General features: G+C 40.6%; 1 protein-coding gene across 4 annotated transcripts in view; it reads left to right on the top strand.

Annotated features, from left to right (window-relative positions):
* The window catches only part of Ttc21b (tetratricopeptide repeat domain 21B), a 72,888-nt gene extending 64,780 nt beyond the window's left edge, over positions 1–8,108 (top strand). The window contains exons 26-29 of one of the 4 annotated variants that reach the window (XM_006500263.4): positions 115–336; positions 3,515–3,635; positions 5,674–5,741; positions 7,052–8,108. In XM_006500263.4, the coding sequence (XP_006500326.1) occupies positions 115–336; positions 3,515–3,635; positions 5,674–5,741; positions 7,052–7,129 (489 nt within the window). In that variant the 3' untranslated portion in view covers positions 7,130–8,108. Of the gene's footprint in view, positions 1–111; positions 337–3,514; positions 3,636–5,673; positions 5,742–7,051 lie in introns of all 4 variants that reach the window. The other 3 variants (NM_001047604.2, XM_030252122.1, NM_001290669.1) reach the window with 3 other exon arrangements.
* The last annotated feature ends 7,034 nt before the right edge of the window (positions 8,109–15,142 follow it).

The following is a 15,142-nucleotide window of genomic DNA, read 5'->3' as shown; positions in this document are numbered from 1 at the left end:
AAACGGTAACAGTCACATTTACCCAGCACAGAGCCAGAGAGACGGCACAGGTGGCCATTTGCCGCTTCCCCCGTGATGCGTCTTGTGGTCTAAAGTTTCGTTTTCCCACAGAAGGATCATATCCCAGCTCTCTTGGGAATGGCAACGGCTTATATGATCTTGAAACAGACTCCAAAAGCCAGAAACCAGCTGAAGCGGATTGCAAAAATGCCTTGGAATCCTATTGAAGCCGAGGATCTGGAGAAGAGCTGGCTGCTGCTTGCTGATATTTATATCCAGTCAGCAAAATATGACATGGCAGAGGAATTACTAAAGCGGTGTCTCTGCCATAACCGGGTAGGTGACTGGGAAACAGTGGTTAACTGTGTGGCATAAGCTTCCCATAGCAGAGCAATGGGTCCATGTCTGATGCCTCTCCTTTGGGTCTTGAATTTTAAATGTTTAAAATCATAGTCAGGAAGTGAATACTAATGATAAAAAGAAGCTGTGTTCCCTTGAAGGAAGTGGGAAGATAGATTTGTGCAGCTTCAAGTCTCAGCTGGTGATGCCCCGCTTAAAAGAAGTGCTTTCAGAATGTCAAGCATTCGCCATGATTACCCAGCTCATCCCAGAACTAATGAAAATTGCAGATTATTCATTGTGGTCGTCTGTCCCTCCCTTTAAGAAGTGTTCTTGATGAACTTACTGCAGCTGCATGTCATCTCCACATTATTAGACCAGTATGCATAATATATATGGGGGCTTCTAATTCAGTTTAATGAAAGTCCTTATCTTTAGGGAAAAATGGAAAATCTCCAAGTCTATACAATGTGAACCCTATTTACTTATGTTATTTAAACACATAAAGAAGATAATGTATTATGATTTTTTAATATAGGTGTAAATTAGTGTTTGCTGAGAAATAATTACATTTGACTTAGAAAGTTGAGGCTATTTGTATTCACAGATTCATACCAATTAGCTAAAAATGCTAATCACAGTAAATCTATTTTTCATTTTCTCTAAGCAAATTATATTATAACTTGGATCATTTACTTCTTAAGGAGGAATTATGATTACCTATAGTATTAAGATAATCTTAGGAATGAAAACCCTAGAATGTATGTCCATTATCAATTGGTAGACAGCTTTAAATGACCAGTTTCATCAATTTTAACCTAAATTGGCCTTGAAGACAAAATACTTGCTGATAAGCTTTAAAATCTAAACTACTGTGCAGTTGAACACTATACGCCTAGTCTGAGATTAATCAACCTTGACATAGGAATCAAGGCCTTGACATGGATAAAATCCCGCCTCTCATCTACACTGACCACATAGCAACACCTTGTAACATTAAACTTGGTTGCTCCTTCAGAACCTTCATTCAGCCCAGTTGCTTTGGCATATCTATTTGAAAGCATGAGAGGCTCCGGAATCAAAGCTTAGGAGCCTTGAATTATATAATTTTAGAGGGAAATCTCTGATATTTGGACCAAGAAAGCATAAAACAACACTAGAGCATCTTGCCATACCAGATGGCAAAAAAGCTATCAAATACAGTAAGCGTCATACCAGGCACTCCGGAGCCTCGTGGAAGACAGTCCAACAGCAGAGTTGGGACACCAAGTACAAAAAGGAGTGAGAACTGCAATAGATTAAAACACATCCGATATGTTAAACACATGACTGCATAAAAATACAAAAAAGAAAATAGAATTAGTCAACTGAAGTATGCTAATAAGCTGAGTGTTTCTGTCAGACAATGGAGAAGAATTCAACACTTACCCTGGGTTTTCTGTATGAACTGCATTTGTAAGTGGCCAATTATTTGATAAGATATCTCAATATATAAATGTTCAAAATAATAATCCATGATAACTATCACTATGTTTCAACATGGACGAGTTTATGAATGGGCAGAATATTACAAAGGAGAGAATCAAACATGCGGTGCTTTGTTATAGAAGAACACAATGTCTATGACAGAGATGGGGGTTAATGAGGGAAAAACCACAATCACAATGATTACAACAGTGTACTGTATTTTCAATCAAGTGAAATGAGAAAAAGTAATATGAAAACATACAGACTCTACTGTGCTGAGCCGTGGGACACTGGGGTGGGAGCTTTCTCAGGGTCACATTTTTGTCTGTGATTTAATGGAAAGTGGTTTTAGTGAAAATACTTAGTGATGAAATTTCTTAGAATAAGGAAGAACCTTACAATAAATACTGTTGGTATATAAAGAAAATATTCAGACTGAACCCCTAAAACAGTGATTTTCAACCTGTGGGCCATGACCCTTTCACTGGATTCGTCTAAGACCATGCTGAATATCAGTTATTTACATCACAATTCAGAGCAGTAACAAAATTACAGTCAGAAAAAGCATTTTATGGTTGGGGGTCATCACAACATGAGGAACTGGATTAAAGGGTTAGGGATAGCGTTAGGGTTAGCGTTAGGGTTAGGGTTAGGGTTAGCGTTAGGGTTAGCGTTAGGGTTAGGGTTAGTGTTAGGGTTAGGGTTAGTGTTAGGGTTAGGGTTTGCGTTAGGGTTAGCGTTAGGGTTAGGGTTAGGGTTAGCGTTAGGGTTAGTGTTAGGGTTAGGGTTTGCGTTAGGGTTAGCGTTAGGGTTAGCGTTAGGGTTAGGGTTAGCGTTAGGGTTAGGGTTAGGGTTAGCGTTAGGGTTAGGGTTAGGGTTAGGGAAGCATTGGGAAGGTTGAGAACCAGAGCAAAAAGCAGGAAACATCAATAATATTGGACTGTTATTACAGAAACCCCACCAAAATGGAGCCAACCTAATCTGTGTAGAGAGAAATACTGTTGTAAAGATTCTTTATACTTTTTAAAATCAAGATAATAGAGACAGAAGAAAGATTCTCCAGATGAAAACAGACTTGAGCTATGTCAAACCACTCACAATCTGTGACCTGGATTGGATTCTCAGTCTTAAAAACTTCTTTAAAAATAAATTATATTTCAACCATTTTAAATATGACAGTCTCTAAATGTATGGGTGAAGTTGGTATATTCTAGGTGCCACGAGTTTGGGTTATACTTAAGGAAGTCTTTATCTTTTAGAATAGCATTCTAGCATATATATGGTTAAACTTATGCAGTATCTGAGTTATTTTTCTTGGTAGTATGGAAGTGTAAATGTGGGGCAGGATCTGAGTCATTGGTTAATTTTTGAAAGAAAGTTATGAATTCACTATACTCTTAAGTCTAAATATGTGTTTAAATTAGTCACAATAAACTGGATACCTGTCTGTGAGTCAAATACCCATCCCATTGTATGTATTCCTGGTACTATAAAAGAAGTTCTGCTTCTGATAGCTGTGGGCTGGCTCTTGGCATAAAAACCATTCAGTGTGTCCTTTCCGTACTTTGGTGCTATACACAGGTTGGAGTGCCATTGCTTTATACACCATGTAGAGGGGTTAACATGACTGCTCTGCATGTTATACACATTCTGTAAAAGTTTACTGGTATGGAGCTTAATCTGCTTCTGTCTTCCATTGTCCCCTCAGTCCTGCTGCAAAGCTTATGAATATATGGGGTACATTATGGAGAAAGAGCAAGCATACACAGATGCGGCCTTCAACTATGAGATGGCATGGAAACATAGCAACCAGACAAATCCTGCAGTGGGTGAGTTCAGCAGACTGGGCCCAGTGTCTTCACAAGAAATAATATATCATTTGTAAATACTATTTGAAATGCACTTTTAGGGCAATACATATACAAGCCAACCTCTATTGTCAATGCTGTATCCTCATCGCGAGTTACTTACCTGATTACTAGGTTCATTCTGCCTTTTTCCTTCTCCCTTCATCCTTCTATTTGGAAAATGGTAATGTGGACAAAAAGTATCCTGTTGTCAGATATATTATGCAAAGGTTACATTCTATCACCACCTAAGGTTCTTTTACTGAGAACCTTCTAAAGCCTTTTAACACTTGAGTAAGGGTTTGGGTCTCTTACCTTTCTCCTGAGCATCATAGACGTAATGAGTTGTATGTGTAGACTCTTGTTTGGGGAGTATTAGCCTACAGTGTCTGTGCAGTTGAGTGTTACCAATAGTGAACTCAGTGATTAACCTCGGCCTCCTGCCGGTAGGGCTCCTCCCAGTGAACTAAGTCCGACTCACTGAAGTCTAGATCAGTTCTGCGATGCCATCTCTACTCCCCTCCCTCTCACAGAGGAGGGTCCTTGAGTGGGAACTTCCTCCTGAGGTGAAAGTATTTGCTGTGCTCTCTCAGAGGGCTGTCACCTTTCCCTGCTTGAGACTGTCCCTTGACACGACTAACCATGGTTCACCAACACTCCCTTTAAACATTGGTGAGAGTTTTTACAGTTGAGAGAGCTGCAGTTTCTGTGGCCACAAAGCATGAGAAATTACTTTGCTCTCTCCGTCCCTTCTGAACTGTTCTACTACATGTGAGTGTGTTTATACGTATGGCTTGGCTCCCTGTGACTATAAAGGCGTTGGTGTTTTTATTAGATTAGGTGATTTCAAGCTATTAACTTAACCTAAGGTGGCAGCAGTCTTTACCAGCTGTGTCGCAATGTTTGACTGCAGCCATAGTCCTCCTCACACTCTGCCATCTGTCCTGCTGGCCCCTGGCTTGGGTTTCTTTAGGATCTGTTAAAATTGATAGATTGGGAAAAGTACAGGAACTAATGATTGTTTATACATCTTCATTTACATATTCATATTATATATCATATGAGATAGAGACACCTTGTAAAATGGAAATGTATTAAATACCCAGAAAATAGAAATAATTTTGATAATTTATTCTTTCAGAGTAATATGTTTCAAAGTTATTTATATACTCTGTTCCTTAGGAAGCTTCAGAAAACACAGAGACTCCAACTCACCAGCTTTTCCCTTATTCTAGTTTATAAGTGATCTTGGCAGCTCTCCCAGAGTTCCTTTCCTAGGTGTTCCTCTGACATTTTTAATTATTTTGTTTGTCCCTGATGATTGTCACTATATCCACTACCCAGTCTGGCTGGCCAAATTAACCTTACACTTTCACAAGAAACCCTCAAAGTCCACACACTATTTCCATAGAATTTCAAATCAGGTGCTGTCACTGCAAATGGCCCCAAATAGTTATGCTAGTACATACATACATACATACATACATACATACATACATACACACATATATATGTGTGTGTGTGTATACACACATATAAATGTGTGTGTAGTTTGTGTGTATATATATGTATGTGTATATGTAGTTATAGTTATATTCCTTGTATAAATATGCATAAGAACACATTTCAAGTGAAAAACACATTTTAAAATAGGAGACCACTAGGAACCAAGAGCCTGTGAGGAGAGGACCTCCTCTCACCTACGCTCAGGTTACATGGCAATCACTAGATGTCTAGATTCACTTCCACTTGTCTGCTGATGGAGTTTGCGCTTTTCAGTGAGCTGAAGAAGCCACACTCGGGGAGCAGCAGTGCTCCCACCCAGCAGCTACTCACTGGGGTCCCTTTTTCCAACTCTGTTCCTTTCTGTTTGCTCATCTTAATTTCACTTTGCTTTCTCCTGCCATGTCTCTTTTCTCTGTATTGTCTGGCCAACAGTTTCCCTTAGGACTTCTCTAATAAGTCAACAAAAGAGGAAGGAAAAAACCACGTATCAGATTTTTTTTTCTTGTCTCAACAGGATACAAATTGGCATTTAATTACCTAAAAGCAAAACGATATGTGGATGCAATTGACGTATGTCACCAGGTAAATTTCTTAAAATAGTACAGGTGGAGTCTGGAAAGATGGCTCAGCTCTTAAAGGCTAAGGCTCATAACCAAAAGTAGCAATGCACAATTTCCTTCTACTCTCAAATGTCACTGAACAGTAAGAAATAGAAGATGTGGTTGTTTAGCTAAGTAGTTTATTAAATAAGTTATGGAGAAATTATTAGTGTTCGGTTAAAATTTTAAAATGTGTCTATTTAAAGCAAGGATATATTTATAATTAGGGTTTAAATAGTAAAGGATTTGTGTCAATTTAAAGAGATAGGCTAGTAGGGAAAACCTGTTCGACAAAATCCAGTTTGGATGGTATCTGAAGGGCCGGAGAGACGGCTCAGCAGTCAGCAGCCTCTGTTGCTCCTGCAGAGGACCCCGGTTTAGTTGCCAACGCCCATGTCCAGCTCTCAACCATCTGTAACTCCAGCTCCAGGGCCTCCTCCATCCTGCTCTGGCCTCTGCAGGCACCAGGGACACTTTTGCAGATAGCATTGATTTCCCAGGTCATTCTATTAAGTGGGACATTTTGTGATTATATCTATCTATTGAAGAACTTTTTATTTATAAATTATAGCTAAAAATACTCCATAATTTAGGAAGTATTTCTGCATTTCATTGCACTAAAACCCTACAATTAAAATGGCATCTTTAACATCCTTCCAGCTTTAGAATTTCCATAGCGCTTTGTGTGTGCCATGTCCCAATGGAGCTCCGTTCGAAGAGGGCCTTACCATTTTTCACAGCTCTTACTTCAGATAGTTGTGTCCCAGTATTATTGTGGTAAATACCTGGCTATGGGATTGCTGTTGACTGCTAACTTCTGTGAGGCAGTGTTTCAAACTAAGGATGAACACTAACCCAAGGCTATGTGTGCAAATCACTTGTGGACTTCTATCTTTTTAAATGAATAGCTTCTCCCTCTCAGACATAGCATTGCTGGAAATCAGAATGTTCCAAAATCAGTCCAGGTAAATCTGATACATGCTCTCGGTTAGTAAAACCCTCAAAGAGGATATTAGACATGACAAGAAGCTAAGTTACAGAAGTATTATAAGTTGTCTTCTAAGTCACCTGTTAAGGAAACTTGTATGAGATGTTTCCATGGGTAGTTCCACATTCTGTGACTCTTATCTGCTCATCTCAATGAGTCACCACTCATGCGGTGATTGTCACCTTTGATGAGTGTGACAGTGTTAATACAGTGAACTCTTGCCCATAATGCGCAGTTAGACTCAGAGTCATAGCTCCCTTGTTCTCAACAGTTCCTTACAAGGTAGTTTGGTTTTGTTTCCCCAGGTTCTTGAAGCACATCCAACTTACCCCAAAATCAGAAAGGATATACTTGATAAGGCGCGTGCATCTTTAAGACCTTGAAAATGATTTTTACTGAAGTGTTGGGCAAGAGATGACAGTGGTCCCTCAGCTTTCACAGTCTTTGCAGTTGACACAGGCTCCAGCTGACAGTGTGACAGAAGTGTGTCCTGCCTTCTCCAGCAGAGGCTGCTGCTGTCCGTGGACAACACTGGTCTGTGGCATCCTTGGTGGAGTGGCTGGGTGAGAGCTCATCTTTCTCCCTTCCATTAGGCACAATGGTAGTTCTGTGATAAAGCTTAACTCGTTTCTACAGAGGATATTTTTGTTAAAGTCTGGGTGATATATCTTTTCTGAAGAGTATTAGATTTTCCAACAATTCTATTTAAAGTCTACTGTCATCTGTTAATTTTCTATTATAGTTTGTGATATAATCTCATGTAATTTATGAAAAATGAATACATATTTTAAATGTATATTTTAATAAAGATTTTTGTGAATATCTGGTTTATATTTTTTCAGAACTCAAAAGACACAGGGCAGTCTGCAGTGTTGTTTAATAATGTTGAAGGAAATGACATTTATTAGAAAAATCTTCCCTGGAAAATTTAAAACTCAATGTTTGCCTCTCTTTGTTATGTTCATGCTTCCTACCCTCAAAGCAAGTGTGATCTTAAGAAATGGTCATACTCTGAAACCAGTTTAAATAGGTAAACCCTTATAGCAATATTAACCAGAAGCCACAAGAGTGAGCTTAATGTGTCCCAGACAGTGGTCTGGTGAAGAAGGGTGAAAATTGCTTTCGGTCATCAGAGACTTACGGAGATGGGGGTGGGTAGAGGGCAGGCGCCCCGGCAAATAGTACTCTTTGATGGGTGGCTTCTGCTTTTTTATACGAAATTACCCTAATTTTATCAACCTTGGTCCTTAGCATTCTTCTCGGGTGTCTTATGTACATCTGAAGTTCTTTCAAAATACAGTAGTCTTCAGTTTTATTTTTACTTGAAATAAAATATTTTTAATAATTTGTTTTTCTTTCAAACAGATTGCCTTGGGGATCGTATCTCCATGGTTTTAGTGTCCTTTTATTTCCAATTATATGCTATAAAATTCTAATCATTCATTACCAAAATTGCATTTATAGCATTTCATAAAACTCAGATAATAACATTTAGGAACTATTTAGTAGCTAATAAAAATACTTTTACATATCGTACAGCATTTGTTCATCACAAGCCTAGGAAAACGTATTATTCCTATTGTAAAGATTCCAAACTGTCCAATCCCTAGGTGAAGAGCTATAGGCCATTAACAACTGCTAAGAGAGACCCAATTATTCTTCCCTCAGTGGTGAGATAATTAGATATTCTCCACCACCCCCAACTTCCAAAGCCTGTCTGTTCCTTCCATAACAAAGAATGAACATGTGCACATGGTGAATTGAGTGAGAACTGCCCCCATTATAGGCTTGTGTATTTCAGCACTTTGTCCCCAGTTGGTAGTGCTGTTTGGGAACATTAGGAAGCCTTTAGGTCCAGCCTCGCTGGAGGGAGCACATCCCTGAGGGTGGGCTCTCAGGTTTACCGTACCCAGGTGGCTTGTTCCTTTCATTGAGTAATTTTGTTATCAATGTAGAGAAGCCATTGTCATGTCCACGCTCAGTTTAACGTAGCTATTCTACATCCTGGCTCCGTCCACTCTATCTAAACTCTACAACGTTGACAGTCCCAGAATATTTTTCTTGTCTGAGAGTTGATTTTTGTGATGTATACCTTAATCAGAAATATAGGAAGTCTGGAGCCTAGACAGGTAGTTGCAACCCCACACCGCAGCTTCCACAACCGCCTTGCACGCGCTGGAAGGTCACGCCTGCCTTCTGGATGGAGGAGTCAGAGAACCTGGTTGAAGAAGCTCTCATGGAGTCTAGATCTGGATTAATGCCCTCCATGGGGAAAAGGAAGTGATTGGAAGTTTAACCTGCTTCAACTTTAACAAATCTTGTGTGAGAGGTGGGGGAACCCTGGAGGATATAAGTGTCTTCTGCAAGCCAGTGCAAACCTAAGGGAGGGCTTCCTGTAGGCTTGGTGGAGCAACCAAGGTTGAACTCTGGAGCAGACTTCAAGCAGAGGGGACTCCTCGGGTGGATTCAGGATCTGAGGCGAGCCGTCCTACTTTAGGACTGGAGGTCGCGTGGCTCTCTTGGTGCTGGGTGAGATTGTTGGGTTTCACACATGGGCCAAGGGGCTGAGGTGCATATTTAACATACCAAAGTGGACCTGACCTCCAGATTCTCCCAGCATCCCCACCTGTTATGTCTGGCATATCTAGCCTTCTACCACGAATTTTCTAGCCCAGTGGGTGGGCTTTCCCTCCCCCTAGAAGCTCCTCCCTGTATGGTCCAGACGTTATAGTCCTCCTCCCTTCTCTCTGTCTCTGCATGTTCTCCCTCCCTGCATGTGCATGTGCACATTCTTTCTACCCTCTGTCTCCCTCCCCATAGAGACTTCTCTGGCTTCCTTGGGTCCAATGAACTGACTGGACAGCAGCCTCCCAATGAATCCAACTTTATATAATCTAATCTGGCTTGAATTGACTCATTTCACCAGCAGAGAATAACTTATCAGAACTCTTTATAAAATTGCATGGGAAGGAAACTGCTGCACTCATGCACTTCTGGTTGAGACCATGCAGGACAAATGAGAGTCTGTCCCCGATCAGCTGTCCTGTTTCAAGAAGCACCACTGTGAATCCTCTGGGATCGAAGTGAGGGGTAGTACTGCTCCTTCCTGCCTGCTTCTGGTGTTACTGAGCTGAACTGTCCGCATGAAAACAATAAAATGGCCAGCTATCGTCACATCTACCTGATGATGGATTGCTATGCAGTTAACTATTGTCAAACTCAGTAAATGTTTTCCAAAGATACTTAATTGTCAAAATTTTTAAAGCTGGAAAAATATAATTATTAAGGTTGTATATTTGCCAAAAAATATAGACCCATATATAACAGTCACCACGTACACACAAAACTGAATGTATATTACCCAATTGTTACCTGAATTATAATTTTTTTCTTTGCCATGATGAAAGTTAACAACTATAATAAACATTTTATACTAAGAATAGGGCATTTAAAATTAAATTTAAAAGTTAATTAAAATTTAGAGGGAAACCTTTGCAAACTTCCTTTTCACTGTTTAAAGATCTTTTCTTGGTGAAGATGAGTCAGGGGGCAAAAAGCTGACCCTCAATTCTTAAACTTTTCTAATTGTTCCTAGAAAATATATTCTAATCCCCTGTGATTGCCAGAGATCCAGAATTGGAAGAGAGAAAAGAGACTTCCAGAAAATGAGTATGAGTGTAAAAACAACTGAATAAGGGAACACAACGAACACATCACCCTAAGGGGCCCAGAACACAGCTTTAGGAGGACAGACAGACCTGTGAGCTGGCCACTTGCCTGCATGTTGGGCTTTTGAGTAGTAATGGGGTTTTAATGACGATCTTCCCACATTAAATGGATTGGAATGGTGGAAATCACTAATGGCATTCAAGGTCACAACACTGGGTATAAACAGTCTTACATGTCACCGGCTCCTTGGAGGAGGAGGGGGGCCCCCTCCCCCTTTCAGGTTTGGATAAACCTTCCTTGAAGATTAGTGACACCCTAAAGAATGGAAGGTGAGGAGGCATAATAGGAATATATTTAGATGTGAGGACAGAGGAAAGACAGGGTAGAAGTTTTTATTTGCCTGATTACTTTTTAAGATAGATGTATTTTATATATTGAAATGTTAATGGGGGAAAGTCAGAAAAAAATGAAGGCACAGGAAATAACAGATGGGGAAATATAAGGAGGAAAACCAGGGCCCTGGAACTTTAGAAGAATGAGTGAGGGGTGAGTGTACAGTTCCTGTAAAGGAAACGGGGGGGGGGGGGGGGGGACACAGAACTTCAGAAGGTGCTGGCCGGCACATACAAAGGTGGCTGGAGGAACCCTCGCGTTAATGGGCTTCCGCTGTATGAAATAATCTTTGACCAAGGGCAGCCCCTTATCCTACAGAAACATGGCGTCTTATCCTACAGAAACATGGCGTCTTATCCTACAGAAACATGGCGTCTTATCCTACAGAAACATGGCGTCTTGGCTCAGACTTGAGGAATTCTTCATGTATTTCTTTGTTCCTGGTTGTGGTTGCTGGAAGTCGGGCCCTCCTGACTTGAGCTGGGGAGTGGCAGGGTGTGGCACTGTGACGTAATAAATCACACATAAATCTTAGGAGCAAAAATGTGCTACCTACCTCCTAATGCTTTTATTCAGAACCAGATGTTCTTTTAGAGAAATGCTTCAAGCTACGATCTGCCTTCCCGTGCTCGCGCATCAGCGCATCTGGCACAGTGCCTGTGAATGTAATCTGAGCCCATAAATGAGAAAAGCTGAGTAACCAGAGGATTGCTGAGAGCCTCCTTCCGAGGGGACGGCCTCAGGAGGGAAGGCAGTCTTTAAGTCAATCAATTTTCACATAGTGTTATTTTTATCGTCTTAAAAGCAAAAAAAAAAAAAAAAAAGAAAGAAAGAAAGAAAGAAAGAAAGAAAGAAAGAAAGAAAGAAAGAAAGAAAGAAAGAAAAGAAATTTTGGCAATCTTAAACTGTTTTTAAGAAAGCAGGGATATTTTGAGAAAGTAATTACTACTTCCGTTTCTGCCCAAGGCAGCCTAGTTGTATTTTTAATGTGGGAAGTGATGTAAGAGCCTGGGAGAACACTTTGCCTCAAGACCCGGTGCTATGGCGTAACAGGCAGCATCACACTCAGATTCATCGCGAACACTGAAAGGCTCACTCGGCTTATCTGCTTTCAAGAAAACTGACGAGCCAAAATACCGAACTGCAGGAGTGTCAAAGCCAGACGTCGAAATCAACTGATTCAATATGTGAAAACTGGTAACTGATGAATGAAAACTTCTGTTCACTTCCCACCAGGACCAAAATCACAAAGTACAGAAGATACTTTGATACAAGAATTACAGAGGAGAGGAGTGTGTGTGTGTGTGTGTGTGTGTGTGTGTGTGTGTGTGTGTGTTGCGGGGGCGGGGGGGTTCCCTTACTTTCCAGCATGAGGAGATTCAATATCTAATTACCCTGCCCACCCACCCACCCCACAAGATGATCCCACAAGTCCTCTGTTTTCCACACACTCATAGAAAAACTCATATACACAGAGACATATAAAACAAATAAATGTAAGAATCATTGAAATTTCGATTTAAAAAAAAATCTATTTTTTGAGCCCAGAGTGTAGTACTGTGTCGTTTCTGCAGTTAGTAAGCATGTGTTCATGCATGAACACACAGACATGGGTCAAGCAGGTGTACTTTGCATGTATACATGCATGTTTTAGGAATCACTGAACTCACATCAATTCCAACTCATTCACAGAGCTCTTTCCTCCCGAATCATTTACACGAGGCTTCACACTGAAATCCCAATCGCAACACATTGATTTCTCATGAATCCATCTAAAGTTCAGAATTGCCTTACCCAAATAACCATAACAAACAAACCCACTGAATCCCATTTGTTACAGTCCTCCCTGCCTACGTATACACACACACACACACACACACACACACACACACCACACTACCAACTTTGATTTTCAGTCCTGGTAAATGCAAATCTACTTTAAAATGCCCCCATAACCATATCCTAGTAGCACAAAGCATTTAAAAAGTCACACTGAAGAAATTTCTTGCTGGTAAGAGTATATGCTGTGCTCCATAGAGCAGCTTTGCCGCCTCCTTGTGTTTCTCTCCTTGCAAAATGAATTCCATCTTTTCCCATGCCAGCACTGTCATACTAACGATGTAGTGACAGAAAGTTGAACAGGAGACTCTGCAGCTTTAAGCAAAGCACCATGGGGTGAAGAATGAGAGTTGAGCACTTTTGTTAAAAATTGCGTAGAGAAACGGCGTTATTAGAAACTGATTTATCTTCCCATGGACCCTAAGTATTTTCAGATTCTGCTGTGATGCTCTACATGGCAGCTATAAATATCTACAAAAGAACTCGGAGGGAAATGTTTTCTTCCTATATTATTAAAACTATGAATTTCTGACTCATAGCAGCCAACACTACTTTCCCTTCCACCGATCCTTTCAGACTGCTGCCTAACTCATTGAGTGAATCTTGGTCTTTCCTTGCAAAGGATTTATTTCCCCTATTCTTTATTTTGTATTTACATTTTATATCTGCTTTCTTGAGTCCTGCAGACTCATAAAAATGGTTTTGAATAGCATAGCAGCAGAGATGATGGGGAGGTCAGCTATGTTAATTTCAAAGTGCCCCAGACTTCAGTGTGAGGTTGCCTAGCAACCCATCTCTCAGGCCTCCTTTGTGGGTGAGAGAAGAGAAAGCAATTCTTCTGTATACTCTCAAGCTGAGATGGCTTTATAAAGTGAAAAATCCTTTGCAAAGGGTCCAGCATAACCCCTGTTTCTCTTCTCCTGCCCACTCTGTGCACTTTACCCATGATGAGAGAAAGACCCCATCCTTTGATGCTTGAGATCTGATACGTACATAAAATAGACCTAGGTGCAACATGGTCAAACGGCACAAGTGACCTCTTTCCTAACATTGGATTGAGATACATTAATTAAACTACTCAGCTTCCCCTTTCTTTAATATGAAAGCACACTTTCCCCCTCAAGTTCTTAAAGCCAGTAATGTTAAATGAAACAGCAACTGCCTGCTGAGCATCGGTTACCATAGCGACCCAAGCCAGTAGAGGTGTTTTTCTCCGTAGGCACAGGATGGCTGAAATATGTCCAACCAGGGGACGCAAGCAACATGCTGACTAGAAATCAGCATCTGGGAGGAGCCTGCTCTGTTCCCTCTTATCCACACGAACTAAAAATAAAATAAAATAAAATAAAATAAAATAAAATAAAATAAAATAAAATAATGAAACCTTCTGCTATTTCCTCAACAACTGAGAATTGGACTTCAGTGGGTGGCAGAAACACCCTGTTGAAGCATATAGGAGAAGACGGGGAAAGCTACGGACCAGTAAAACCCACATCAACGGCTGAGAGATCGTGACGAGATCCACTGCCTTTTCAAACAGCACTAAAAGTACAAAATGAAAGGGGTCAGCTGGAGACTCACATTGTAAAAATACTTATGTCCAACTCTTAAAATCATTTATAATCTATGCTCTATCATTAGTTTCTGAGCAGAGAGCACAAGAAGGGAGCACATTTTGGTTCAGATCAATATAGTTTTACTGGACAGTCTTTCTGACTTAGAACAGTGTGAGGCACACTGCTCAGTACTCGTCTGACTGGCCTCCAATCCTGGATGAGTACCGAGAGGCCACATAGCATCTTGGGCTTTTGCACCAAACAACCTAGATTTTCATCTTGGCCCCTTCTTAACAGTGCAACTTGGGGCAGATTTTCTAGGCCTTTGTAGTCTCTGTTTTCTGGTATTTAAAATGGTACTTAAGAGTAGATTGTTGACATGCAAACAAACAGATAGATGTGAAACAGTTGATCCAACACTGGCCCGCTGTCTGTCAGGAATTTGGCATGAGCAGGAAATGCTCACACAGCAGGTAGAAAATGCTCTGCCTTGTGTTGTGCTTAATATGGGAGTAGTAATGCAATCCCAGCCAAAAGGACACACCCGCACGGGAGCCTCGCTGCAGATTTTCACACACACATTGGTTGCTATGTCATCGTCTGTGTATCCTGACACTCGCACCCCTTGAGGGTCGACCTCCAGGACCACTTCAAACAAGAAGCTTCTTACTCACATTTTACAGCTCAGTCTTGTGTTCCTAGCAATAACTTGCCTTTACAGAAGTAGAGAAAAGAGTGGACAAGGGCATCCAAGTGCAGTTCACTAATGGAGCGGTCAAGGTTGCTAGCAGTTATATAAAATGCAACATGTGTTAATTTCTCAAATACCTTTCCTGAGCACTCATTTTCTTTTATTTATTTTTTGTTTTTGTTTTTGTTTTTTTGTTTTGTTTTTTTGAGGCAGGGTCTTTCTGTGTAGCCCAGGCTATCCTGAACTCA

The sequence above is a fragment of the Mus musculus genome, chromosome 2 (genome assembly GCF_000001635.26).
Source record: "Mus musculus strain C57BL/6J chromosome 2, GRCm38.p6 C57BL/6J".
NCBI classification, from domain to species: domain Eukaryota; kingdom Metazoa; phylum Chordata; class Mammalia; order Rodentia; family Muridae; genus Mus; species Mus musculus.
The sequence above is the reverse complement of the archived record's forward strand: the minus strand, read 5'-3'. Positions and strand labels throughout refer to the sequence as shown.